The 26,986-nt window shown below is 39.3% G+C and overlaps 2 protein-coding genes across 2 annotated transcripts in view; both read left to right on the top strand.

Moving 5' to 3' along the window:
* The window catches only part of LOC134842821 (uncharacterized), a 235,648-nt gene that overhangs the window by 154,757 nt on the left and 53,905 nt on the right, over positions 1 to 26,986 (top strand). The gene's annotated exons all lie outside the window — the stretch shown is intronic.
* Positions 23,794 to 25,450, top strand: LOC134841820 (leucine-rich repeat-containing protein 58-like). The gene has a single exon (XM_063857859.1). It carries the CDS (start codon positions 23,993 to 23,995, stop codon positions 25,109 to 25,111), a length of 1,119 nt encoding a protein of 372 aa, XP_063713929.1. The 5' UTR covers positions 23,794 to 23,992; the 3' UTR covers positions 25,112 to 25,450.

The raw sequence follows: 26,986 nt of genomic DNA, 5'->3' as shown, positions 1-26,986 counted from the left end.
GCAAATCAAAATCAAATCAGTTCAAATTCAAATTTAGACAAGTATTGCCCGTTACTGAGCAAGTAGCAATTAATGTTCCTACCTTAGTCTTTAGAAAACTACAAAAAAAAAGATTTTTTTTGACTAGTGAAGTTTTTTCTGCGTTGTGTGATAAAAAGATGTGACGTATAACTTTATTTTAGGCATAATTGACAGTCACAGTAATATAGGCGAATTGGACCAAAACTTTTTATATAAAACTGACTAGAAAAACAGAAAATAGAAAAAAAGCTAAAAAAGAACTCCAAAATATTTTTTTCAAGCTTTCATTTTTATTTTTTTTATGAAATCTTTGCTTCTCAAAATCTAGCTAAAAATTCAAAAACTAATTTAACTTGCTTAAGGCTAAATTTTAAGGGCTTAATTTAGGCATAAATAGTATGTTATATGCCTGATCACTCGCTTTATTAGCTCAAATTTAGACAAAAAAGTTTCCAACCGCTTTTTCTCAACACTGAGAAAAATTTTCGAAACTCTTAACTACTCATCGAACTACGACTGAAATAGCTTTATTATGATATATATCACTCAATTCTCTACGATAGTTATTTGTGATAGCTGGTTTTGCGTGGAAAACAAAAACTAAAGAAAACAAGACTGCTCGTACCAAGCCGAAGCCCTGAATGTTCCGGCTGCTTTTTAAGGTTTCTGGAGCAGTATTAACATATAAAAGTTAAATGTAAAAAGAACAAAATGAAATTTTTTTTTCTAAAATTTGAATATTTTTATGAAAATCATCCCCCCACACGCCATATAAAGTACAAAAAAATAGATTTAGCTCCTTGTAACAAATCAATTATGGCAAGTGAGCTTCTTTCAACCAATTTAGAACAATTTAGATCAAATATCCGCTTACGCGTTAAAAGCGCGAAATATATCGCGCGTTAATTGTCCCAAATTGGCCAAAATGGCAATCTTTAAACCCCCATAACTTTACGAAAAAAGATCACAGGTGAAATATTTTTTCCAATTTGAGCTCAAGGCATTAATACCTTTCGAATGATTTTTAAAAAATGGCTATTTAAAAAGTCGAACTTTGTCTGAAGAAAAAAAACCCACCCGAGCAAAAATATTCCATTACTTTCGTGTCGAAAATTGGAACAAAAACTAAAACACACCCGCACACAAAACTTCTGCTCATTTTTCAAATGGGAAAAACAAAAACTTTAATCTTTTCAATCGGTACTTCGATATACAACAATAAACAGAAAAAACAATTGCCATCAATTTCTTTAGACAAAGGCAAGAAACTCGCCCTAATTTGCAGGAAAAGCTTCAAGAAATTCAATAATGATTTGTGCTTAGATATTAAAAGGTTTTGAAAACTTTGTTATGAATTGGACAAAACTTTGTTATGGATTGCACAAAACTTTGTTATGGTTTGGGCAAAGCATTATATCAAATAGCACTCTTACAAATTAAAAATTGTACGAGAATGATTTTTACAGTTTTAACATAGTACAATAGGAAAAACTATTTTGGCAAGATATGTGGGTTATAAACATATGAATTACCCGGGTCATTTTTTGGTTAAATCATTTCTATACCACATAATATTCTGCATTAGAAAAAAGTCATAGAAAAAACTAAATTGATTTTCACTAGTGATTCATAAGTTACTTATGTGTTCTATGTCCCCACACTGAAAAAACAGAACAACGATCACTCAGATAAATGAAAACCTTACCTTCGGCAATCAATTTTTTCAAGTATGTTTCATTGCAAGCTGCGCAAAACTCTGCATCGCGTTTGTGACACGTTTTTTTGCAGATTTTTCATTACATGTGATAATCTAATGGAACTTTAGGTTGGTGGAGTTATGAACAAGGGAAATTCAAGTCAAAATGATAAACGGACTAGTTGTGCACGGTTGTCTAGTCAGAACCCAGTCAGAAAGTTATTGCCAAAAAACTGCCAAATAAACTGTCTTAAAACATTGCCTGAAGTCTTGCGTTTTTTTTGGCGAGAAGCTAGCCGCAAAACTTCAATTTTCAGGTTATTTTTTAAGTGTTCGTTTAACAGCACTATCTAATTTAGTCGCTCGCTTTCTAGAAAAAAAAAGTAAATATTAGACCAAACTTCTCCAAAAAAAAATCAAGATTGCTCTGGTATGAATGCTCTTTTGGTAGCGGTTGCGATTTCAAAACATGAAAAAGATTGTCTTAGCGTCAAGAGAAACTCCTCCAATTTTTTAGACCTGAATAAACAAAGTTGTATGAAAATTAACTCCCAGGTTTAATTTCTTTTTTTTTAATATTTATATAGCAGTTTGGTCGTATTATTCTAGTTTTTGAAGACAGCAACATTTTTTCTCGATTTTTAAGACTGCCTTTTTTAAGACTGCAATGTTCCGACTGCCTTTTAAGGTTGATGGAGCAGTATAAAATTAAAAAAATTAAATGAAATGAAATAATACGAATAAATTTTTTTTCTAAAATTTGAATTTTTTAAATGAAAATCGTCGCATCACACGCAATTTAAAGTACAAAAAGATAAATTTCGTTCCTTGTAACAAATCAATTATGGCAAATAAGCTTCGTTCAACCAATTTGGAACGATTTCTAAGACGGATTAAATCTCCGTTTACGCGTTAAAAGCGCGAATTTTATCGCGCGTTAATTGTCTCAAATTGGTCAAAATGGCCAAAATGGCAATCTTTAAACCCTCGTAGCTTTACGAGAAATGATCACAGGTGAAATATTTTTTTAAGCTCAGGACAACCATACTTTTTGAATGATATAAAAAGTTCCGCCAAAAATGGCTAATTAAAAAGTCGAAATTTGTCTGAAGAAAAAAAAACCCACCCGAGCACAAATATTCCGTTACTTTCGTATCGAAAGTCGGAACAACAAGACAGCTCGTATCAAGGCAAAGCTTTGAATATTTCGACTGCCTTTTAAGGTCTGTGGAGCAGTAATAACATGAAAAATATGATGTAAAATAAATGACTTTTTTTTCTTAACTTTTTTTTTTGGTAAAAATCATCCCCACATGCCATACAAAGTACAAAGTGATATATTTCGCTACTTGTAACAAATCAATTATGGCAAATAAGCTTCATTAAACCAATTTGGAACGATTTCTAAGACGGATTAAATATCCGTTTACGCGTTAATAGCGCGAAATATATCGCGCGTGAATTGTCCCAAATTGGCCAAAATGCCAAACTTTAAACACCCATAACTTTACGAAAAATAATCACAGGTGAAATATCTTTTCAAATTTAAGCTCAAGACAACAATACCTTTTGAATGATATAAAAAAATTCCGTCAAAAATGCCTAGTTAAAAAGTCGAAATTTGTCTGAAGAAAAAAAAACCACCCCGAGCACAAATATTCCGTTACTTTCGTATCGAAAGTCGGAACAAAAAAATTGATAGAGAAAGTTTAGTTTCTAGTAGGGAAAGTTTTCAAGTATTAAACAAATGCGGATTAGAAATTTTTTTTTGCTCATGACTCATAAAGGAGAATGCCAGCGTAATTTGTTTGAATCAAAGCGCAAAACATATCCTGCTTGATAATTGTGTCTTTTTTTGGCAACTCACAATTGTGCTGCCCTCCCTAAATTAGCCTTTTTTGGATAAATTGAAAAAAAAATGACTTAGTCTTCTCGCTGATATAATTTGACAAACCGTGGGTATTGAGGAAGTTGTTGAAATTGAAAAGCAAGTTGAAAATTGTCAAAATAATTGGACCAATGATTCGTGCCGGTGTTCGTCTATCCAGTTTTTTTGAGGTTGACTTATACTGATTAGATTATGAAGTTTTTGCACACGGGGTTGGGTAATATCAATGTTGCCGTATGATAAGACTTGTGAGTTGCTAATTGCTAATGCCTGATTTTATTTTTGATAATTCAAAAACTTTCAACTTCATCAACAAAATAGTAAAAGAGTCACAATAGTTTTGGTCGGTGAGTTGAATTTTGTTGTTACTAAAGGTTGAAGTAATGGGTTGGTCTTTGTTGAAAGCGCAGAGAAGTTTTGTAAAATGACTAGGGTATCTGTGTCAGTTTCTGATTACTAAATTTCATCGGGTGTTGGGATTTTGGTAGTTGGCGAGTAGAGATAAGTTTGTTTTGATTGAGTCGGTCCAATGCTACTGTCTATGAGGAGGTTTTCATAAGATCGTTTAACAAAAATGATGACCCTGAGAGGAGCGAGGAATCATTACTTTGCTGTTTGAAGATGTGGAGAGTTAGGTGGCTGATAGCTAACGTACTTCGCATCGTAGAGCTTTTGCCTGGTTGCCCATGCTGGACTAAAAACATGACCATTTTGCAACTAAACGGTCTTTTATAAAAAATTTTCTTTATTAGGTTTCTTGCTTCTACAGTTTGTATTAAAAATTAATTGGGCTTGAAATTATTTGATTTGGAGTTTGAAGATTCCAAACAAATGACATAAAAATGCTTAATTTTTTTTCAAGGCTTCTGATACTAATTCGTGAAGGAGCAATTTAAATTGTTACTAATTGATTCTTAGGTTGATTTTTCTTCACCCATGTCAAAAAAAAATTGAAATAATAGCGTAGGGTTTGTTGATTTTTTTTTGTTTCTACCACGTTAATAAAAATAATTTTTTCCACTAATTTTGATTTCCTCAAACTTCCAGACTTCCAACGTTCAAGATTTTCCACCAAACTGGCTCGTATCAAGATAAAGGTTCTTTCATGGTAAGCATGTAGGTATCAACGTGTTAGCCGGTTAAAGTCTAATTAGTTTTTTTTGTCAAATCAGATCACAGTCAGTGCGTTTTTGCCAGAAAAAACTGCCAGAAGTTAGTCTACGCAGCAGTACTGAGTCTTTTCCGCTTTCTAAGACCAACTTTGGAGCAACGCTGACCGCCGAAATCTAGGCTACATCATTTTTAGTAGCATTTCACGCATGATAGGTTGATTAAATCCCACTGTCATCAAGAATTGAGTGACGTGTCTCCGGATCACGTACCAGGTGCTTTCCATGAAAGCCACTCGAGTCCACAGGTCTCCAAATTTTCTCTCAAGCTCACTCTGATATCGTTCCCACTCCTCTTCTGGCAACGTGCTCAGGAAGGCAAATGGCATTGACTCATCAATCTCCGCCTTCGAGGCGATTCGCAGAGCAGCTTCGGTGTATCTCTTCTTTGATACGCTTCGATTAGGGACATTGGTTCCACAGGGAACAGGCTAGCTGGAGGTTTTTTGGTGGGTGACATGAAAGACGTCGCCGTCATTAGCACAAGGTCTTATTCGCTCTCCCACCTTCTGTTTCATTACAATCGTATTCGAAGAGATCTCTCTCCAGGGCATCTAGGTCGACTTCACTCACTTTGTCACTCCTGCCCTCCATGGGGTCATCCTCTCCTTGGTTTTCCTTATTGGCAACTTTATTTTTTCGTCATCTGGCTTGGGTCCAGGCCCAGCGGGTCCTTGGCGCATGTCATTTCCTAAGTCCGGCCGAGCCGGTACCGTCAGGTCAATCGCTTGGTAGACATCCTTTATGAGTATTTTCACAGGTTCCTCACCATGTGGCACTTCATTCATTGTCAAATAGATGCCTCCTATCGATTCTTTCCGCAATTCCATTATCACCACCGTCTCTCGCCTGAAACATTTCAGCCTTTACTGGTGAATGGGTCGTTAATAGACGTCATTCAAATGGCCGGCAGAAACCTAGGGTTTCCACGATGGCACAATTTTATTCTTCTTCCGGCTTCATGCATCAGGGAAGGTGAACTGGAAAGTTTGCAGGGCTGCAACGTTCCAACTAAAAAAGCGTGGTTCCGATCACTCTAAGCTAATAAAGCGTGGCTCTAATTATCTCTCTTCCACGTCCTGCGCGGCTCCAATCCTAGGGGCAAGGGCAGGACTGATCACCCCCAACAGTATATTTCGGATTAACGTATATTGAGGACAGCTATCCGGCAATGGGCTTGAATCGGCCAACCACGTTGCATGGTGTTACCTCACGTGAGCGTATGTCTCAGGCCAAGCCGGAATCTTCACCGCATCCTTCGTGCCTTTAATAACTGGTCGTCAATTCCAGAGTTTAGGGCTAAACTAGACGTTCGACAGCTCTTCATGGCCCATTCAACATTTGAAGCTGTTGCTAAAATCCATCAGCATCCAACCAGGCTCCGCTATCTTCCCAAACAGCCTACTATTGCTTGCCAGTCTTCTCACTTCCTGTTGCTCTACCAATTCAGCACTGAGCAATCCACCACCGATTGAAGATTCACATACACGAGAGTCTATATGCCTATACTTGCACGTCTGGAAACGCGAGCCTCACTGTCGGTCCGTAAGCCACCGTCAAGAATTCTCTTAATCCAAAAATCAAGGGCAACGGATCGATGCCCAAACCGATAAATAGAGACCTGTATCCACATCTTTTTCGTTGATTTTCATCAGAGACCGGTCTGTCCGCCCCATTTAAGCTTCCTTCTGGTCGGTTGCAGCACATATTGAAGAAGCAGGTAACTCCAATCCTTCCTCTTTATTTAAGAGGCTGTCTCTAGCTGCACATCAAACTCCCTCTTCGACCCTTGCAACTGCTCCAATTAACTCAACAGTACAAACAGGTCACCTAATTGAACATACGTCACTATTATCAATGTGAGAAGGCCATCCAACCGGAGGTCGGTCAGTACTTGAGTTAAAAGGACCGCGGGTCCTTTCACGAAGCTTTCATTTCCAAAAGTCACATATAAATCAGCACAAGGCCAAAAGACAACTTTCTAAAGTCTCTCACAAAATTGGCTTTTAGGTGTATTGAAGCCCTAGGGTAGCAACGGTTGAAGAACGCGGGTGTCCACCCCACGCCCATCCCAGCGGAGGTTGCATCAGATATCTTGTACTCGGCTCTCGTTGCCAGCACATTCGCCTGGAACCGCTCCACGGACATCGTGATTATCTCTCATCAGTTGTAACATGTTTGCTCCCGCCTCTTTTCTTGCGTCCAGAGTCGCCTTCAGGTGCTGGTAAATCACCCTAATGACCGCTGGTGCGTGATCGAACGCATACAGTCCTAGAGTACATAGTCGTGGAGACAGATAGAGCCAGGGGTTAGCGTGGGGTTTTGTCCTCAAGGCCATAGCCCTAAGGTATTCTTCAGTGGACGTTGCGTTTCTCCTAACCATAGTCCCTCCTTCTTTCCTTACGTAACCCGTCTGTCTGTACCACAGGTTGCTTGTGTACCAGTTCGTGTTCATCATTAAATCCCTGTCTCATTTTCAATAGTCAGCCAAAGTTTAACTCCAGTCCTTCATTTAGCACGATACGCATACCGCAGAGAGCTCTGATCGGAAGGGATAATACAGGTTGTGACCAACCTGTCGGTTCGGTTCCTGTATCACTACGTCAAATCATCCTTCCGACAACAAGGTGACCATCGCATACACAGATTGTAGTGAGGCGTAGCCAGGGGACAAAATGAAGACAACTGTGACCAGTTGTCTTGTAGAACAACGGTGTATTGACTTCTCGGTATCCAGCTTCTCGGAATCACCTCACTGATAACCTATGTGTTCGGGTACGGCCCTGCAAGTGGTCATTTGATCGTGCTATTATGACCACCTGTGGGTTCATGTTCGCCACTTTTTGCACGCTTACTGCCATCCCCACTGCAGTGGACGTTGCATAATCTGTAACTGCTGCATGTTTCGTCGACACAAGAGATTCAGCTCTGATCAGGTCAATTACATGGGTTTTCGAAGCCGTTTTTCTTCCCTCGTATTCAGTATAAAAGAGCGTTAACAGGAGAGCTTTTTCGTGGCCTGTCAACATCGTATGTGGGCTGACTCCCGTGTTGGAATGTTCAGTACTATTATACGCGTCCATCACCTTCGGCAAATGCTTGTCCCAGTCTTCGTCTATGTATTGTGAGCTATAAACCCTCAGCATGGAAACTAGTCTGCGATTTTGCCTCTCGACCAGGCCATTCGTCTGCGAGTGATAAGTGGTTTAGTGGGCCTGTGCCACTTGTGACCTTTTTATCGACTCCTTTGTGAGGCGACCGAGAAATGCTTTGCCATTGTCGGACTGGAACGCGATCAGACACCCGTGTCTAGCGAACCAGGCTTTTATCAAAATATTGCAGGTTTCCTCCGCTGATGCCGTTATGCAAGGTTCTGCCTAAATGTATTTCGTGAAACGATCGATCCTACCAGCACTTGGTTATAATCCGTGGCCGCCATGCAAATTTTCTGATGATCTATTTGATTACTTATTTGAATCCCAATGATTCTATCGATTGCAGAGGAAATCGCTTGTTGATTTAAGAGACAAGCAGAAATCCACCTCTCGCAAGCCTTCTTCAAGCTAGGCCATACAAACCGCTTTTGTATCCGGTAGTACACCTTGTCCATGCCATGATGACCCATCTGGTTGTGTGAAACAATAATTCAGTTTGATACAGCTGAGGTAGGACTATCGAATTATATTTGTTAAGGAAATCGTCTTCTTCTTTGCGCCTGCAGGCCACAATCCCGTCTTTGTTCAGGTACAACAAATCCTTTCTCTTCAAGTAAAATTGCTTCAGGATCTTATAGCTATCCTCTTCTAGGTCACTTATGTCGGGCGCTCCATTCTCTATTAATTTCTTTAAAATGCTCGTCGTCCTATCATTTCTCTAAGCCCTTAAAAGGTCCGACAGTTGGTATCTGGCTGTCATATAGGTCTTCACTACATTAAGTTGTCCGCTGATTGTTTTCCCGGAGCATGGGAGTTGTTCATCATTTACAGGCACCATATCTTTTTCAAACGTGTCGCCTCTTGCTCTAAGGGTTCCAGATTGGTACGGATGACCGTGACATGCGGAAGTATCTTAATTGAACAATGCTACACTGCTGTTAACTCAAGTCGGCGGCATGATCGACTACAGTGCCCTCCTTATCAATGCCCTCCGATCGCAATGCTGACCGCCGAAATCTAGGCTCCATCATTTTTAGTAGCATTACACGCATGATAGGTTGATTAAATCCCACTGTCATCAAGAATTGAGTGACGTATCTTCGGATCACGTACCAGTCAGCATAGTCTCATTCAATTTTACTCTTCATGTTTCTCGACTCCCCGGACAAAATTCTGTCCTTCGATCGCTCTGTCATCGGCTCCATGGACAATTTGTTCTGACCGGCATGATGGAACCCGACTCCCCGGACAAATCCGCGTCTGGTTTATTTTCCTGAGTCAACTTCCCCCTTCTGGCTCGTGCTCCACTTTTGCATCAACGAACCGAACCCTCCCTGCCACGCTGGTTTTCAGTATGACAAAGGAAGTTCGGGATGTCTTGATATGGGATGCCCTGATTCATCAAGCCATCTGGTGAATTGCAGTTTTTCATAGGTGTCTTTGTCCAAAAACGAAAAATCATCCTTAATTTCTGCCTGGTTAGCCTGCTTCTCTTCCATTCGCTCATTAAACTCCATTTTCTTGCTGAAGTTGTCGGTATTTTGGTGTTTGTCACAGGTTCGTTGCTTTATAATCATGTGATAGCCGTTGAATCGTACTATACAGCGACCGATTAAGATCTGGTCCATTTTCAGCGGAGCGGGAGCTCGAATATCAACGCGCAATTTAAAGGGAACACTCCCTAAAAACGGCTCTATAATTCTCCACAAAACAAATCAGTGCAAAAATTTCCGCCTTTGGTGCACCGCACTTCATCGCAGTGTCGCTTAGAAATTTACTCCCATATGCTATGGGTCGGAGGAGAGTCTTTCCGTTCCATTCTTGTTCCTGATGGAGTATGCCCGAGATAGCGATTTTTGATGCATCCGTGGCCATTTCGAACATTCCTTTCTCGGTAGGCATACCGAGGACGGAAGCCTCGCAAAGTTCGTGCTTGATATTTTCAAAAGAGACTTGAGCCTCATGGGTCCAGTTTTATTCCGCATTATTTACCGCATAGGGTATATCTTGTCGACATGAATTTAATGAATTCACGATAGTAAATAGTGAAGCCGAGAAATCTCATTAATTAGGTGTCGGTTTTCGGTGCCCCCCATGTCAGCACTGCCTCAACCGCTTCAAGGTCTGGTCTGACTCCGTGTGTATCTACAAGGTGACCTGGATACTATACTTCAGTTCATCAGGAACTGGCTCCTGGACGGCTTACAATTCAGGCGGGCATGTTTCATGCAAGTGAAGACTTTGTCCTGCTTCCTTTTTCTCGGTCCTGCTTCCTGAGGGGCAGTTGCCAGAACGCAGAGCTCACAATCAACGTCTTGAAGAATTTTGCGTCTCCCAATTCCGAGAGACTTTCATCAATTCGAGGGATCGGGTATGCATCTTTTATCGTTACTACGTTCAAATAGCGGAACTAGCAACAAAACCCTAGTTGACCAATTTATTCTGAGCTATAATCACCCCACAAGCCCACGGACACTTTGACGGCTCTATCATATCATATTCCATCAACATCTCAATTTCTTTGCTACATGTCTCTGATCTGTGTGGGGTCATTCACATAGCTCCTTCCCTGTGAGGTGTCGAGCGTTCCTCTCTAATCTCATGTTACACAAAATTGCAACAACCTATGATAACTTAGATATCTCCTTGTTTTCTGTTTTCTTGATTTTTTCCAAGGTATCCAGTTTCTCGCGCAACTCTGTATTTTCCAGTTCAGACCTCACGCCCTGTTAAATTTCTTTCGTAGCTATTTATCGTTGAAACTTCTGTAATGCGGTCCAAGCCGCTGGGCCATAATCCATCTTAAGCATGTTAGCTGGAACGGCCTCCAGATTTGAGGCATTCGCGTCATCTGAAAATGTCTTCACCTTATTGATTGCGAAGGTGCCTTGTGACTTTTATTTCTTTCGCGATTCAGCTTCGTTCATGAGGCGTGTTCGACTGGCCTTCACTCCTGAAAGCGCTTCTTCGTGTCAGGGTTGCTTCGCGTCTGCTAATACACCACAAAATTCAGTGCAGTCTGATTTGAAGAGCCCTTCAAGGTTGCAAAAAAAAACTTTCATCATAAGCCCTCTCTCATAATCTTCGTGGTTCTCATCCTTCGCGTCCACGTCGTCAAGGAATTAACCGATTGCCTTCATGCTTTGTTTGTAAGTGGAAGATACTGACAGGTGGTGGTCCAGCAAACCACAATTTGCGCATGACCTCCTCTTATCTTTTTCATCACGAAGTTTTTATCAACCGGAACCCGTGCCGGTTTTCAATCCACTTTAGTTACCGTAATCGGTGCAGCGATTCTGAGCCCTCGGCTTTATGAGCAGGTAGTCGCGCAACTCCATGCGCAAATCATCGTGCGTAACAACACTGACAAGGTAATTTGTGTGATCAACATTGATTTCAGCTCGTCACTCCTCACTCCGGCCGTGAACTTTGAAGCTATGGCTTAATTTTTTAAAGAATCTTTCATCAGGGTTACACCTCCTTTTCAGCAGCTCAAGGTCATCAAACAACTCAAGCTGCTGAGAAGGACATCCAGCAGCTCGAGGTCAATGGACTCATCATCCCTGTGGCGCCTAATTTCAATTTTCGCCATCGCCTGATGCCCGTGCACACACGAGCCGAAACGATTCAGCAAAATATCGAAGATCTTAGGAGCACTGTCACGTTCATTTGTTCTTTTCGCCATAACACAGTTTAGGGCCGTGCCTTCTAGGGAGGATTGTTCCTTTCACCGACTATCGCTATTGGTCGTCGCCAGATCCTGCAAGATCGTCATGATGGTGGCGGTCGTTTCGGGAGTAACATTTGTTCCTCTTCCTCGAAACGATCGGGTGGGGTTAAGTTCGTAGTCCCGGCAACGGAGGTTCGCGCTTCATTGCCATCTAGATTCTTTTTGCTTCTTAGTTTCAATCCGCTCACTAAAAGATCACCGCGTTCTTCACTCGTTGCCTCACTAACAATAACGTCGGAGGTACTGCTAACAAAAGTTTGGTTGCGCCGCAATTTCAATCTCCGCTTGGGAATCTTAATCACTTCTACTAACGAGTCTTCCCGTTCCATATTTTGGGACAAGTGAGTTTACAAAAAATTTTCGACGATAGTGCACAAGTTTCAGAAAAAAAATAAACTTATGTGCTTCTATACTCAATTCTTCCAAAATTAAAAACTTTAGTCTCTTAGAAACTCTATGAACGACTCAGCTAAGATTAAACACTGGGTCTGCCCAGAATTGAGTCATTACTAATTCCGCTAAAAACAGTTAGTTTATAATGGTATCGCAAAAGTAGGCAGGATACAATAAACAATACACAAAAACACAATCAACAGTAAAATAACAACAGGACCCATAGGTGACAGCCATCTCTCCTATCAATATCAATTTGCCTCTCTATTTGTATCAAATCACTGCCTCGCATCAAATCAAACAAGTTTTTGTAAAATAGCAATAAGGATAAAGTAAAGCCTTATCTTAGAGAAAAAGACTTACCTCAATTAAATTAAATTTAAAAAAAGAAAGCGCAGGATACTGTCGTCTCAAGTGAGTGTTTTTTTTTGTTACTGCAGCCACCGAAGTTCTCTTCTATGTGTCCTGCAATTGCCCGAGCTTTCCTATTAGGTAGCTCAAGGCAACCTTTGATCGAAAGTCTTTGGAATCTTGGAAAAACTTCTCGCCCACTCGAAGAGTTTCAAGTGCACGAGAGTAAGAAACAATTTTTTTCTTCACAAGTGAGTATGTCTAACCTAATACACTCACCGAGGTCTTCTTCTATGTGTTCCCGGATTGTCCGAGCCTTCCTACTAAGTGGCTCAAGGCAACCACACAACCAAAAAAATAATCGAAAAAATTTGTTCAGGTACTTTTGATGAAGCCAATCTATAATCCAGAGTCAAACGGTATATTTACTACTTGTACACATACCCCGTACGTATTTGACCTTCTATTTCAGTTTTAAAGGTGTTCTTAGTGCATCTAAATTACCTCGGAGGGTCCCATTAGATTTCTCTAAGGAGGGTTGTTGAGGGGCTTAGGTCACCTCGGAGGGGTTTTTCCGGAGGGTTCTCTAAAACTCACTAAGAAAGGTAACTAAGGTGCTTAGTACACTCCGGCGGGTTACGTCGGAGGGTTCCCTGAGATTTCCGAATTTTCAATTTTTTGCTTCAAAGGGGTCTCGGGCTACTATTAAAATGAATCACAAAAGGCTAAATACACTCAGGGTGTTACTTGAACTTTTTTGGAGGGTTCCGCAAAATTTTTTTTCTTTGGGGAGGGTTATTAAGAGGCTTAAGTGACTCCGGAGGATTAATTCTGAGGATTCCATTAAAATTACAAAATCAAGTGTTTTCGTCGCGGAAAAACCTCGGTTTGCGGTCTAATTCACATAAACAAGGTTAGTTGACCCAGTGAACCTACCTTGTAGGATAAATTTGGAGTTATGTGAAGAAAATTTCTTCCGCTCGGAAGGTTTCTTAATTTTGGACCCTCCAAGCTGACAATTTCTAAAAGTTAATCTTTTCCAAGGCTATCAACTTGAAAAAAGTTGGGGGCTAGGAAAATGAGCAAAAATGTCAACTTATGGTACCAAAGTTATTCTGGTTTGTTGGTTAGTCTTTGAGATCTTCAAAAAAATGCGTTTGCGAAACTGGCCTTTTTTCACTACCTATGCAGGTTCTCAGAGGCTTTTTTCGCAATTCTGACTGAAAGCGCTCTAGAATACTTGAAACGAGCGCAGTAGCCATGGCACTACTGGATTAGTATAAAAAACCAGACCAAAAAAGGTTTAGAAGCAAAAATTGGGCCAAAAACCATCGGATTTCGACCCTCCACTTCCTTCCTCTTCCATTAATTAATAAGTCTATATCTTTATCCACTGAGCTAATCGGAGGGTTGCTTTACAATTGTTGTTATAATTGAGCTCGTTGAGCTAGCAAACTCCTGGTGCAAGCACCTTTCTCTCTTTAACCCTGAAAAACCAAAAATTCAATCCTCGAAACATATTGACCAACTTTAAAAAGCTACGAAAAAAAATGATCAAAAAGCTTTAATTTGCCACTTTCTCCTGAGTTTTTTCTCCACGGTTTTTTTTTAGGGGGCTTGAACTACGTAGTAGCTCACTGCGCAGATGCTTTATATTGCTCTGAAAAACTCGAATACCAAAAAAAATTTGGGGTTAGCAGTTCGGTCAAAAATTGGTATTTGCTGACAAAATCAGGGTGTTTTGGACTGAAACACGAAATAAATAATACATAGCAAGCGTAACAACCTATTAGTAGTCATTAGCTGATTTTACTATACCCTGCCTTACACCAAAATACCCGAATTAAGACCCTTAACTCGGAAGTTCGCATTCGATGGAGGGTACAATCGGACAGATCCAGTTGTGTCCCCCCCAGATTAGTTAATTGAACTAGTACCCGAAATATACTAAATTGTATTCAAGATACCCAACAGTCGTTGTGGATGTTGTCTCTGCTTTCCCCTGCTGCATCTGGATTACGTCTATCCGCTTGCCTTTCTACCCACCGTTCACCAGCAAAATTATCATTACGTGCTTAAATACTCAAACATCACTCATGGGAGGGTACCTAATCGAAAACCAATACACTTGATCTTTCTATCAGAAAAACTATAATTCAATCTGAAACAACAAATTGGAAGGTCGAATTGTATCTTGTCCGGAATTAATGTTTAAACTGCGATTTTATGTTTTTTACACTTTTAGCTTTTTTGGGTTTTTACTGTTTTTTGTTTTTTTTTTGTTTTAAATTAAACTTGTTTTTGGCTTTTTCTTGCTAATGCATTATTTTTGTTTGTCTTCACGCTTTTTGTTTAGTTGTTTTGGTCCCAGAGCCAGCCTTCGGATAAGCGCGATCATGACTTCCCATCTAACACTCCGACCCCGTAGTTTTTAGTCTTGACTAGGGTAAAAAAAAAGCTATTTCTTGCTAGTCAGAATCTTCCGTCTAGTAGAATGCAGGACAAAAAGGCTTTTTACTCGGGCATACGCCCGTAGCGGAGGGTTCATGGCTGAAATGTTTGCTGACCGTGATGGTCTATTGCCTTTATGAGGCCCACCCAGGTGCGCCATAAAAACGTCTTTGTACCATTCACCCAGACATTACATAGCGACTGAGCGTAGGAAAAGGTCCTGATGACGACTGGCTGACGTCCGTTGCCCTAAACCCACTCGTTTTTAACCGTCTTGAACTAGCCAGATGTTTTTCTGCACTGTAAGGGTTAACTTTGTGTTACCATTTTTAGGCCATCCGCCAAACTTGATCAGCTTTCGTTTGCATGCAAAATTAACCACATAGCTGGGTCTCGGATCACCAGACAACACTAATACCATTAGAAGTCCGGCTAGAGAACCACAATTAGATATATTTTCACTAACAGTTATATACTAAATCCATTAGAGGTGGGTTGATTCTTTTTCTCGATTCTAACTGCCCATGCTCTGAAATACCTAATCAATATCGGAGTAAATTAAATGCGTTCAGGGCATCACAGCAGCTTTTAAGTCGTGAAATTTTGTCGAAAGTCTCTGGCCACTGGGCCTCCAATTCCGATCTCTTCCGTTAATAACGATGTTATCTCCCAATTTCTGATGCACGAGAGTGTTCGAATCCGTCCCAAATGTCCCACTGGACCTTCCTTTTCCACTGTCTTCTGCTGATAAGCACCTTGTCGTATACTCGTGTACGAGAAGAGGCTTCGTTTGTCTTTTATTTTTCTCTCTCTTTTCCCGACTATTTTCTGTCTGGAAATCGGCTGTTATGTTTTTTTTTGTATATTTTCCGTCAATTTGGCCGTTTTTGATATTTCTCAGAAATGTTACTCTCCAGGTCGAAATTTTGAAAATTTAAAAATCTGGAACATAATGAGCCTCCTTTTCAATGGATCTTCGGTAACAACACTTTTCATAATGATCTCGGCGTGCGTCGGAAGGTTCGACTGTGTCATCCGGGGAATGGCACAAGTATTGATGTAGGATTCCTTTATTAATTAACGTTTGAAATCTGGATGGGTTGATTGCCAACCATCTTACTCTCTTTATTTTTTAAAAGTTATTCTTGACAGGTATAGAGGCTTGCAAAAAGTTTGGACATACAAAAATAATTTAAAAGTGCAATTGTAATTATTTGACAGATATTTGCAAGCAATTTTGTTTTTCAGAGAACCTTGAGACACAAATTTAGACTGGAAAATTAGTCTTTGAATGCAAAATGTTTGCAAAATAGTTCAGTAGCATTTCTTGAGTATCTGTTTGAACGTTTTGCAACTAGTTATAAATAATTTATGCATTTCCAGTAGTTGTTTGACCGGTTGTTTGACCGGTAAATATGTAGGTCTTATGGATTCGGACCTATGACCTGGGATTGATCCCTCAAACAAGATGAGTTTTACTGTTCAAATGCTCCAAGTTGTGGCAATTTGTTCGTTTTAATTCATTTCAAAGTGTAGCCATGAGTAAAAACCTTGAAGATTTACTTAGTGCAGCAACTTAGTTACCGTGATAATGAAGTATTAGTGTAAAAAAAGAACAACCTAGATCATGGCTGGATACCAAATTTTTGTGAAGTGTCGCTGAGCATGACTTTTAATGGGCTGGGTTACAAAAACCAACTAATTTCTTTCACGGGTCGTGCATTTTTTATTAAAGCACTCAAATTGGTTTGACGCAGATGCAATTTCAAATTGGTGTATCAGAAATGAAATAGTAGTAGTAGGCAGTAGTAGGTCAGTCTTTAGAGCTCTTGGCTCAAGGGTTTGCACCCCACAGTTTTAGTCACTTATATTTTCTGCGTCGTATTGCAATTGCCACAATGGCAGATGATTCTCTATGTGCATGAGTTTATTTCACTTTATTGTTCAAAAAACTTCCGGTAGATTTTTGATAAAACCGGCTTCGTCAGCTCGCTAATCTCGTAGGTTGTTTTCTTAGTAATGATATTCAACAGTCTGCTAGATCTCTTCCAGAAGTTTTCATAGGCTTTTTTTGTTCTTGTTTTTTCAATATTTAATTGAATACCGCTGGTTTGTCTTGTATTGATGTCATTTCCAGGGTTGTTCTTTATTTATACGGGTTTTCTGATGCTATAGTTTCCTTGCATGATGGATAGTAGGAGTAGGGAATCGTGTAATTCGAAGTACATAGATAGAGGCAGGAGTTCTAGTTGTTTTATTCTATCGTTGTTTTTTTCCCATATGCCAAGTATCCATGAGGTGGCCCGTTTTTGGATTTTTTCGATATCATTGATTCCACCTTTGTTTGCTGACCATGCCTGAGATGCGTATGCTTTTACAGGGACTACATACTCTTTGTATGCGTTCAGTTTCATATGTTTGTTTGCTAAATTCGATACGTTGCGTTTTAGAAAATAGAAAGCTCTCCAGGCTTTGGAACATCTTTTATCACAATTTGCTTTCCAATTTAAATTCGTCGCCATTATAATACCTAGATCTTTTTGTTCTTTCTAACAACTTAGGCGATTGGTATTTAGCGTCAAATTATCAATTTCGCATTTCGTTTTGATTGGAAGTATATAGCATTTGTTACTATTGAGTTTCATTTCGTTGTCTGAGCACCATTTTTCTATTCGATTCATGTCTTCTTGTAGAGTGCAAGGGTCAGTAGTTACAAGTTTGAAATCATCTGCATACCCAAAAGGTTTGCTATTTTTAATTATTGTTGGTAAATCATAAATAAGAGGGGTCTAATGATTGACCCTTGTGGCACACCACTAGTTATTGATGCTGTTGGGGAGCGCTTATCATTTATTTTCACATATTGTCCCCTGTTTCTTAAGTAAATTGCAATGAGTTTCACGAAGTTTCCGCCGTTTCCAATTTGTTGTATTTTATCAATTAATTTTTGGTGAGGAACGCTGTCAAGTGCTTTACGAAAATCTAGGCAGAGAACATAAAATTCCGTTCAGTTGAAATGTCATATTTTTTGCTACAGATAGTCAACAAATTGTTGAAGTTGAATCATCACCGATCGCATTTTACAGAAACCGTGTTGGGCTTCATGCAAGTGTCTGTTGGTTAGATTATAAAGTTCTTCAGAGATAATTGTCTCTAGTATTTTTGATACATTGCAAAAAAGACTTATTGGCCGGTAATTCTCTATTTGTGATTTGTTCGCGTCCTTGAAAATTGGGACTACTTCACTGATTTTCCAATAAGTGAGGAAAAATCCTTTCGGTATTACAGTTTTGAAAACAAGATAGAGTGATTTTTATAGAGATGGCAAATTTTTTAGGATAAGATTTCCGATGTTGTCAGGCCCACTGGCTTTACTGGTATCAAGGTTCGAGAGAATTTGGACAGTTTGTTTTTCTGTTATAACTAATTTATTATGGAAGTGTTTTCATAATTTTGATTTGCATTTAGTTGATAATCTCTGGTAAAGACACTGCAGGAGAATTTTTAAAAGCTGAATTTTATCATTATCCTTGTAAGCTTGATTGTTTCCGAAAGATATAAGGTCAGAAAAACGACTGCGTTTGTGGACTGATCGAAGATATTTTTGCAGTTCAGAAAGATTTTTTCCTAAGAAAAGCTTTTCTTCATAGTATGCCTATTGTTGTGTTAGGCTTTTGCGTAGCAGAGCTTCTTTCTTTTTTAGTTTTATGAGGCCGCTCAGATTGTTTCTGTTTTTAAGATTGCTTACGTAAAACGTAGATTTTACGTTTTAATGTGGAAATAACTTTTATTTGGTGTGATGTACTACTAGACACCCATGGGGGGGGGGGAGGTTCTTTCTGTGGCTGGTTACTCTGGGGACATTCTCTTCAATGATCTTGCAAAGCCATTTATACCATTGTTTTACGTCGACATTACTAAAAAATTACGGAAGAAATTGTTGATCCTATATACTTTTATTTATTGCACTCCAATCGGCTTTAGGAAACGCAAACCGTTCATTTTGTATTGTATTGGTTCCTTCCGTTTCAGTGTGAGTCGCTTTAGTGTATGCTAAATGATCGGATCTGTATGACTTGTTGAATTCGTTTTGCGTGGTGTAGTTCAGTAAGACATTTGGATTAATTGTCAAAAATATATCTAACTGTTGCTTTTTGTTTTGGCATAAACATTCCTCAAAGTCATTTTCGGAGAAAAGATTAAGAACTTTCAGTTGTAGCTGTCATTCGAGTCCATTGCATCTCAATTCGCGTGTACGAAGTTTTTTATCTCGCCTGTTATGACTAAAGTTATTATAATTTTCGTTTTCGCTAATCGCAATAAGTTCATTTATTTGATCGAGGATTCGTTGTTGACAAATTCGATAAGAACTTTTTTCAGTTGGGTTGTATAGACAGCATAGAATGATTGGTTCACTTTTGGGGGTCAATTTAACTGCACCACATTCACATTCTGTTTTTATGCTTAGCGGTTTATGTGGAATATCTCTGACACCAATTAGCACACCACCGTCTTTAGTTCTATGGTCATGTGTTGGTCTGTCGGTTGGACATATAACTTGGACATTACTTTCAATTGTTAAGTAGTTTGCAAGATGACTTCTACGTTTTAATTCAAGTAAACTGTGTATATTGTAGTTTAGTGCAGTCAGAGCTGGGTTTGATGCTAGTCAATTTGGTTCATTGTTAGTTTGGTCTAGGCTGACACATTTATTGTTTATTTATTTTTGTAGTACTAAGTTTCGTATACGTAGCTTTTTTGGATCATTATTTTGGTTTATAATTTCTCGTCGTTGTATTAATAGTTTGTTCTCCAGGTCCTATTCTTCCAGTGTGAGCTCTTTGCTTACATACACTGGCTTTGAAAATGTTTTGAGTTTTCTTAATGACAAAAGAATAAGGCGTTACGCATGTTGGCTGTCTAGCTCTATAACAATAGTTCGATTTCTTCCTTCGGTATATTTTCCTATTCTTTTGAGTTCCTTAATATTGCCCTCTACTGCAACATGTGCAATTACTGATTTTGCCTCATTGATGTCATGATCGAAACGCTCCCGGCTGTTGTTTGACCTGAGTTCTGGTATTCCTCGCAGTCTTATTCTGTCAAAAGCTTCTTAGTTAATGTGCTTTGGTTTTTGGGGTAGCTGTGTTACTTTTGGTTCAGGCGGGGGAAATTTCTTGTTATCCAAGTTTTCTTTAAGCTCCAAATCAAGATGAAAATGAAAACAAGTGTAATGTTCTCTCAATCAAAGGAGAAAGTAGTTTAATGCTTACAAATGCAGATTAGCTTAATGCTTACAACTGGCCAATTACAACGCAATGAGTCATTCGAAAATGAGCTCAGGTTAAACATAAAACCTGAAGTAGAAAGAAAAAAAATTACGATCTCAAATTAGCGCAACAACAGGAAAAATCAACATCAAAACGGCACCAAAAAAGGGCATCGAACTGGCTCCTTTCACAATACACGAAAAATAAGTTCAAGAAACAGTAATTCAAACAAGACTGCTCGTATCAGGGCGAAGCCCTGAAAGTTCCGACTGCCTTCTAACGTTTATGGAGCAGTAATAACATAAACAACATAAAAAAATAAATAGAAAATAAAATGAAAAAAAAAAAATTTCTTAAATTTGAAAATTTTTCTATGAAAATCATCCCCCCACACGCCATATAAATTACAAAACAATAGATTTCGATCCTTGTAACAAATTATTTATGGCAAATAAGCGTCTTACAACCAATTTGGAACGATTTCTAAGACGGATTAATTCTCCGCTTACGCGTTAATAGCGCGAATTATATCGCGCGTTAATTGTCCCAAATTGGTCAAAATGGCAATCTTTAAACCCCCATAACTTTACGAAAAAAAATCACAGGTGAAATATCTTTTCAAATTTAAGCTCAGGACAACAATAGCTTTCGAATGATATAAAAAATTTCCGTCAAAAATGGCTAGTTAAAAAGTCGAATTTTGTCTGAAGAAAAAAAAACTCACCCCGAGCACAAATATTCCGTTACTTTCTTATCGAAAGTCGGAACAATAAGGCGTACAGTTGAGATGTGCCAGGGAACCGCTGAAAACGCTTCATTACATGCCCCTTCATACAATCTTTTCCAATCACTCACTCACTTCTTCGTCCCAAATGTGGATCGTTGGACGGCGTACGCTTTTTTTAACTCTAAAACCTCTGCTGAAGAAGACGCTAGATTGATATAAAGGCTAATGGACGCTAGAAGGTCTTTTCAGTTGAACGTTTTTCGAAGTGACGATTTTCATGCTTCTGACATTCTAACTCATAAGTAGATTATTCGCAGGAGGATCTGTTTGCAACTCCTGTACGGCAGCGGCTGAGGCGGAAGATCGCAAAACTGATAAAGTGAGAGATTTAATTGATGATGGATATACTTTTTCTCTCATTAGCCTGGGAAAATCAGGGTGCTGCAGGCCCTAGCAGTAAGATTCTCTTAAGTAGGATCTGTAAGGAGGAACTCAGTCCAGGTAGTTTTTAAAGCATACTTTCTCCCTCGCAAATACTGATTGCTAACGCTGCTTCTGTGTGTGTGTGTGTGTGTGTGTGTGTTGAGCGAGATGGATGTCTAGTCGTCGTCGTCGTTTCTGTCCGAAATCGGTGGGTTTATCTTGTCCAGGAAGCGTTGCCATATTTCCAGGGCTTTTCTTGGGATGGTGGTCATCTTGTGTAGGTTCCAATCTTCTGGGTAGTGGTTCCTCATGGCAGGGCAATCTTCCATTATGTGTTCCATCGTTTCTTCGGCTAGCCCGCAAGTTCTGCATTCGGATTCAGTTTCATCATTGATCTTTATACGCCAGTAACGTATCTCCGTCGTGTCAGGTCCTCATCTAATGGGAACTTAGGGACTGAGTTGCTGTCACAGTACACTCTCTTGCATCTTGGGTGTTCCACACTGGTGTTCTTTATGTTTCTTCTTATTTTCGCTTGTGCTGAGTGATAAGTCCAGGGGATGTTGTCTTGCGACATAGCGCTACCTTCTGCTGCGCATCTGTCAGCTTCTTCATTTCCCCATAGGCCACAGTGGCTACGGCACCACAGGAAGACGATACCGACTTGTCGCTCGCCGAGGGTCATGAGGGAGTCAAGGACCTCTCTCTCCAGCCATGAGTTGGGACGCGGGTCACTCGTGATGCTCTCACAGCGTTGAAGTGCCGATTTCGAGTCGGTGATGATGCGGATCTGGCAGTCATGGTGGTCGTTGGAGGCTACGTGTTTTAGAGCATGGTTGATGGCCGTCAGTTCGGCTTGGAAACTGGAGGTGAGTTTGCCAGCGGGGTGACTCAGCATCGTTGTTTCCTCTTCTGGGTCTGAGGGCACTATCACTACTCCTGCTCCTCCGTTCTTGTTGCTTGTATTGATCTTGTAGGTGTCATGGTTTAGATTGATTGCTTCTTCTCCTGCCTTCTTTTTCGTCTCATCGTCCTGTCGTTTCTCTACGTTCGTGTAGGTGAAGGCGCAGTTAGAGAGTTTAGTCCATGGCGCTACGGGATCCGGGAAGGGTTCAGGGTTGCAACCTTCTGTGAATATCTCGTTCCATTTGTCTCGGGCATGGTCTCTCCAGTCTGTTTTCTTTGTACGCCGGTGTTGTGGCTTCTCTGCATTCTGGCGTCTGGGGTCTCCATCCCGTTGATGACCCAGTTCGAGGATCTGTGATCCCCCCCCCCACACACACACCACGAGGAGGTCTGGGTCGTTGTGTGGGTCGCTGCTTCTGTACTCAGCACTAGTAACAATGAAAACTATTTTCTAAATGTTTTATTTGTAGAGCCAAGGAACAAAAGCGCAGCCTGTTCTAAGTATCTGATAGACCCGTAGCCTCATATGAGGTGATTTTTTTTTGCGTTCCTCTCAACTCTGGTTTGTTCTGTGCACATGTTAGTTATCTCAATCTAGATGGCTTGATTCTCAACCATCTGACTCTCTTTACTTTTATTTATGTTATACTTGACTGGTACCTAATTTGTGAAATTCCAATAGTTGTTTGACTGGGTGAAATGTATTCATATATGTCTTATGGATTCGGCCTTATGGGCCCGTGATTACTCACTGAAACAAGATGAGTTTTGCTGTTCAAATGCTCCAAGTACTGGAGGTTAGTTCGTTGTAGTTGGTTTCAAAGTGTCTCCATTGGTAAAAATCATGAACTAGTACAGCTAGTTACTATGTTACTATGATAATTTCTGATCTATTAGTAGAAGAAAAAAACCTAGCGCATTGATGGAAACCGAAATTTTGATTAGTTTTTCCGAGCATGACTTTAATGGGCTCGGAACATTAATTAACTGTCGTGAGATGGACGCAGGGAGCAGGTGCAAAAAAAGAGTTCCAAACCTCTATATTTTGTCAAAAGTTTGTCAAATACTTGCCGCCGTCGCAAAGTTTTTGTCAAAAAGAAGATCTTTACAGCGTTTCGGGATAGCTGAAGTTTAGCCGATTAAAAAAAAGCTCGATAATTTTCAATTTTTCGGTTCCTTATTTTTTGATGTGGATCCAGGCGAATTTTTTTGGCTATCTAGAAACAAGAAAGATTTGGCTATCCGGAAACGAGATTATTTTTCGGCTAACCGGGAACGATTTATTCTTTCGGCTATTCGGGAACGATTTTGTTTTTCGGCTATCCGGGAACGATTTTATTTTTGGCTATCCGGGTATTTGGCTCCGTGACATGCCACGACAAAAGTGACCGGTAGGAAAATGTCGTGTTCAGAAAAAAGACTAAGTATAGGTTTTTTCGTTTCACTGCTACTATTATATTTTCCATTGTGTCACAAATATTTAATTATTTTGCGTGAAAATCAAGGCTATTGTTTGCAAATAGGTTAAGCCTAGTATGAATTACTTGTTAATGGATGTGTGAACTATCTAATAATCGCTCGTATATTCGTTTGCCTGCTTTTGTTGATTCTTTCTGTTCCGAAGATCACTCAAAATTTGTCTAAGTTCAATTTAGTTTGCCGAGCAAAATTCTTGGTTATTTCCATTGCGTTCGCTGCTCGTTATCTCATTAATCAACCTCGATTTATCTCAGTAAAATATCAGAAAGCTTGATTCGTAGGTTGAAATTAGCTGTTTTGTAATAAAAGAACGACGATTTCTCTGACTTAATTATGAATTTGCCTGCTGTTGAGTTCTCTTTGGACGAAGATTTGAGAAAACAAGAGTCGTCTGAAGAAAATGATTGGGAACAGGCTCTTACGGTGTCCAATCAAAATTTGAAGCAATTTCCCATTGAGGCCTTCGCAGAAACAAACAAACAAAATTTGAATATTTTGGTGGCTTCCAAAAACGAAATCACCGACATTCCATGTGAAATATCACTTTGCTTTGCCCTGAAACGTCTCGATCTTTCAAAAAACCAAATTGATCGGCTGCCTATTGAGTTGTTCACGCTTCCAAACCTTAATTATGTTGACCTTGGATCTAACTTACTCAGCGAATCTTGTTTGGATTTCTCCGAAAGCAGCGAAGTGATTGTCGCTGCTAGTCGCATTACACACCTCGTCCTCTCGAACAACAAGTTTGCAGTTGCACCTTGGTGGATTCCTTTAATGATTAAATTGTCTTATTTGCACATGGGAGCCAATTCTCTGAAATGTCTTCCTTCAGCAATTGAGAAGCTGACAAGTCTACAAGACTTGTATCTTGGTGGCAACAAGCTTTTGGAGATACCTGAGTCTATTGGATCAATGTTACAATTATCAAAGTTAATTGTAAATGATAATCATTTGGTCTCCATACCAGATGCACTTGCAAATCTGCGCAACCTCAAATCTTTAATGTTGCATGGAAACCGCTTGAAAGTTTTGCCACAGTCTTTGATTAAATTGCAGAATCTCGAGGAGTTGAGTTTGCGTGGGAACCCTCTGGTTGACCGATTCGTGCGATCAGTACACATGTACAACGTGCCTTCGCTTAAAGAACTGGCGAGTCGATTTGTCGTTAAAAATGGGCTTAATATTCAATTAGGCGATATTCCAGAAACACTGATGAACTTCTTGAAATCGTCTCAACAATGTATCAATCCTGCATGTGGTGGAGTTTATTTTACATCCTGCGTAGAACATGTGAAGTTTGTCGACTTCTGTGGGCGTTACCGGGTTCCTTTTTTGATATATCTCTGCTCACCGAATTGCGAGTACCCAGAAACTGATTCCTCCAGTAGTTCGGACGCTGAAAGTCTACTTGGAGTTTCTCCGATGCACATGAGAAGAGTTTTACTGGGATGAATAACTGATTATACGTTTTTACGTGCACGAATTAAGTGCCTTAACCAATTATCACTTGCTTGCTTTTAAGCAAAAAAATAACTGATTGATCAATTTAAAAAGTCGATATTCAATTTAAAGAATCGAACTTTTAGCAGCTAATTGTTTCAAAACTATTAAAAATGGCGAAACTTGCTCTGGCATATTGGTTGCAGTCGTACAAATTTAATCTCGATCATTTTTGTTGTTATGATTGCACAATCAACGGTTGTGATATAATACCAAGTTGTTGTCCAACTGATCGAAAAAAAATTTCGTTATTGATTAGCATGAGCTAATTCCGCTTCATCAATTTAGTGTTTTCTAAAAGATTCTTACTTTTCCGATGCTTGATATATTCCAGTCGTCTTGAAATTTTTTGAACTTTTAGAGCTCCTCCTGTGTGCCTTCGTTTCTTCTGCTTTGTTCTAGGACGTGTTGGTTAATTGTGATTGACTTGTTTGTTTATGAATATTTGACTTAGCCTGCGTCAAATATTCATAAACAAACAAGTCAATCACATATTTGGTAACAATAGAGAAGTTTGTCTAGCTTAATGGCTCCCAGTAGCGTGAAAGATGTTTTTTTTTCCAGTTGATTTCGTATTTCCTGTTCTGGCTCTTTTAAAAAGAATTCTTCAGCCCCAAACACGAAAGGAAGTACAAATTTGAGGTTTAAAATCAATGTTTTCAAAGTTTTAGAAGAATCCAAATCCAACATTTTGCGTATATTCTGTGAAGTCATTTTTGTTTTCATATTCATCGTGATTTTAAGCTACAGATTCTACTTACATATGTTCTTTGAAAATTTGACATTCTACAAAAGGTATATAAATCTTCCTCAATCAAAATTTTATCACTAGGAAAATGATAGTTGTTTTCGTCTTCAGGGCAATGTTTGTTTTTGTTATAAAAATATGTTTTTGTTGATTTCTGTTTTGTGTGGAGTAAATGAAGACAAGGGAGATTTTACAGGTGATTGTTTTTAGCTGCTAATTTTTTTGATGTGATTGTCTGCGGTAAATGTGCATGTTTTCGGTGGAGGTTTTTTGTTAAACGTCGACTATGCCCAGGTAAATTGAATTATTTCCTAGTATTTTTTTGTAATGCTCCTTTTTGTGGTATTCGCTTCGCCTCTGCGTTTCTGTTTCGATTGGTAGGTTCATCTTTAATAAGTGATAGTCCTTCTTTTTTTGTATCGCAAGTGGTGCGAAGCTCTGCTTCGCCTGTGTTGATTTATTTTTGGTTTATTTCAGTATTTTGAAAGTTAACCAATACTGATTTTTTTGTCTTGCTTTATTTTTTTTTCGCGCTGTCTTTTTTGGCCTCAATGTATGTTTCATCGGTTTAGTGACGTAATTTTTCTTCTCTTGAAGAGAAAAATAGATTTCTGTTCGGAGAGGGCAGTGTAAAAATTTCTATTCTAGGGATTTCGGATGTTTTTCATGACAACAATTTTGTTTTCAGCTCAACGGGTTTACCCAGCTGGCTTCGTTGCCAATCGTTAATGTTTTCTGAAAACTATTTTAACGTGGCGATTTTGTTTATGGACATGTTCACCTGAAAGTGCACATCATGTGCCATCCAGACAAGTTTTTGAAATTTTAGTGGTTGTTTTGTTTTTGAAATTTTTTTTTGACTCAGTGGTTCCGTTTCATTTTCTGATTGCTAAAACAATTTAATAAAAAACAGATGTACAGTGGCCGCTATAGGCTCTGCAGAACAGAACACAATCGCACAATTATTCAATTTCGAAAATATGGCCGTTTTCGGCTTTTCTCACTTCACCTTCGAATCCAAGAAAAGGGTGGAAAACCAACGATGATGATGATGCTAGTTTGTAATGCTATTTTTGTGG

This window comes from Symsagittifera roscoffensis, chromosome 3, assembly GCF_963678635.1.
Source record: "Symsagittifera roscoffensis chromosome 3, txSymRosc1.1, whole genome shotgun sequence".
Lineage (NCBI taxonomy): Eukaryota > Metazoa > Xenacoelomorpha > Acoela > Convolutidae > Symsagittifera > Symsagittifera roscoffensis.
Note: the sequence above shows the minus strand (reverse complement) of the source record. Positions and strands in the feature narration are given on the sequence as shown.

Bases quoted from the DNA above. Each gene is read 5' to 3' on its own strand.
- LOC134841820 (XM_063857859.1), top strand. From the start codon at position 23,993: ATGAATTTGCCTGCTGTTGAGTTCTCTTTGGACGAAGATTTGAGAAAA.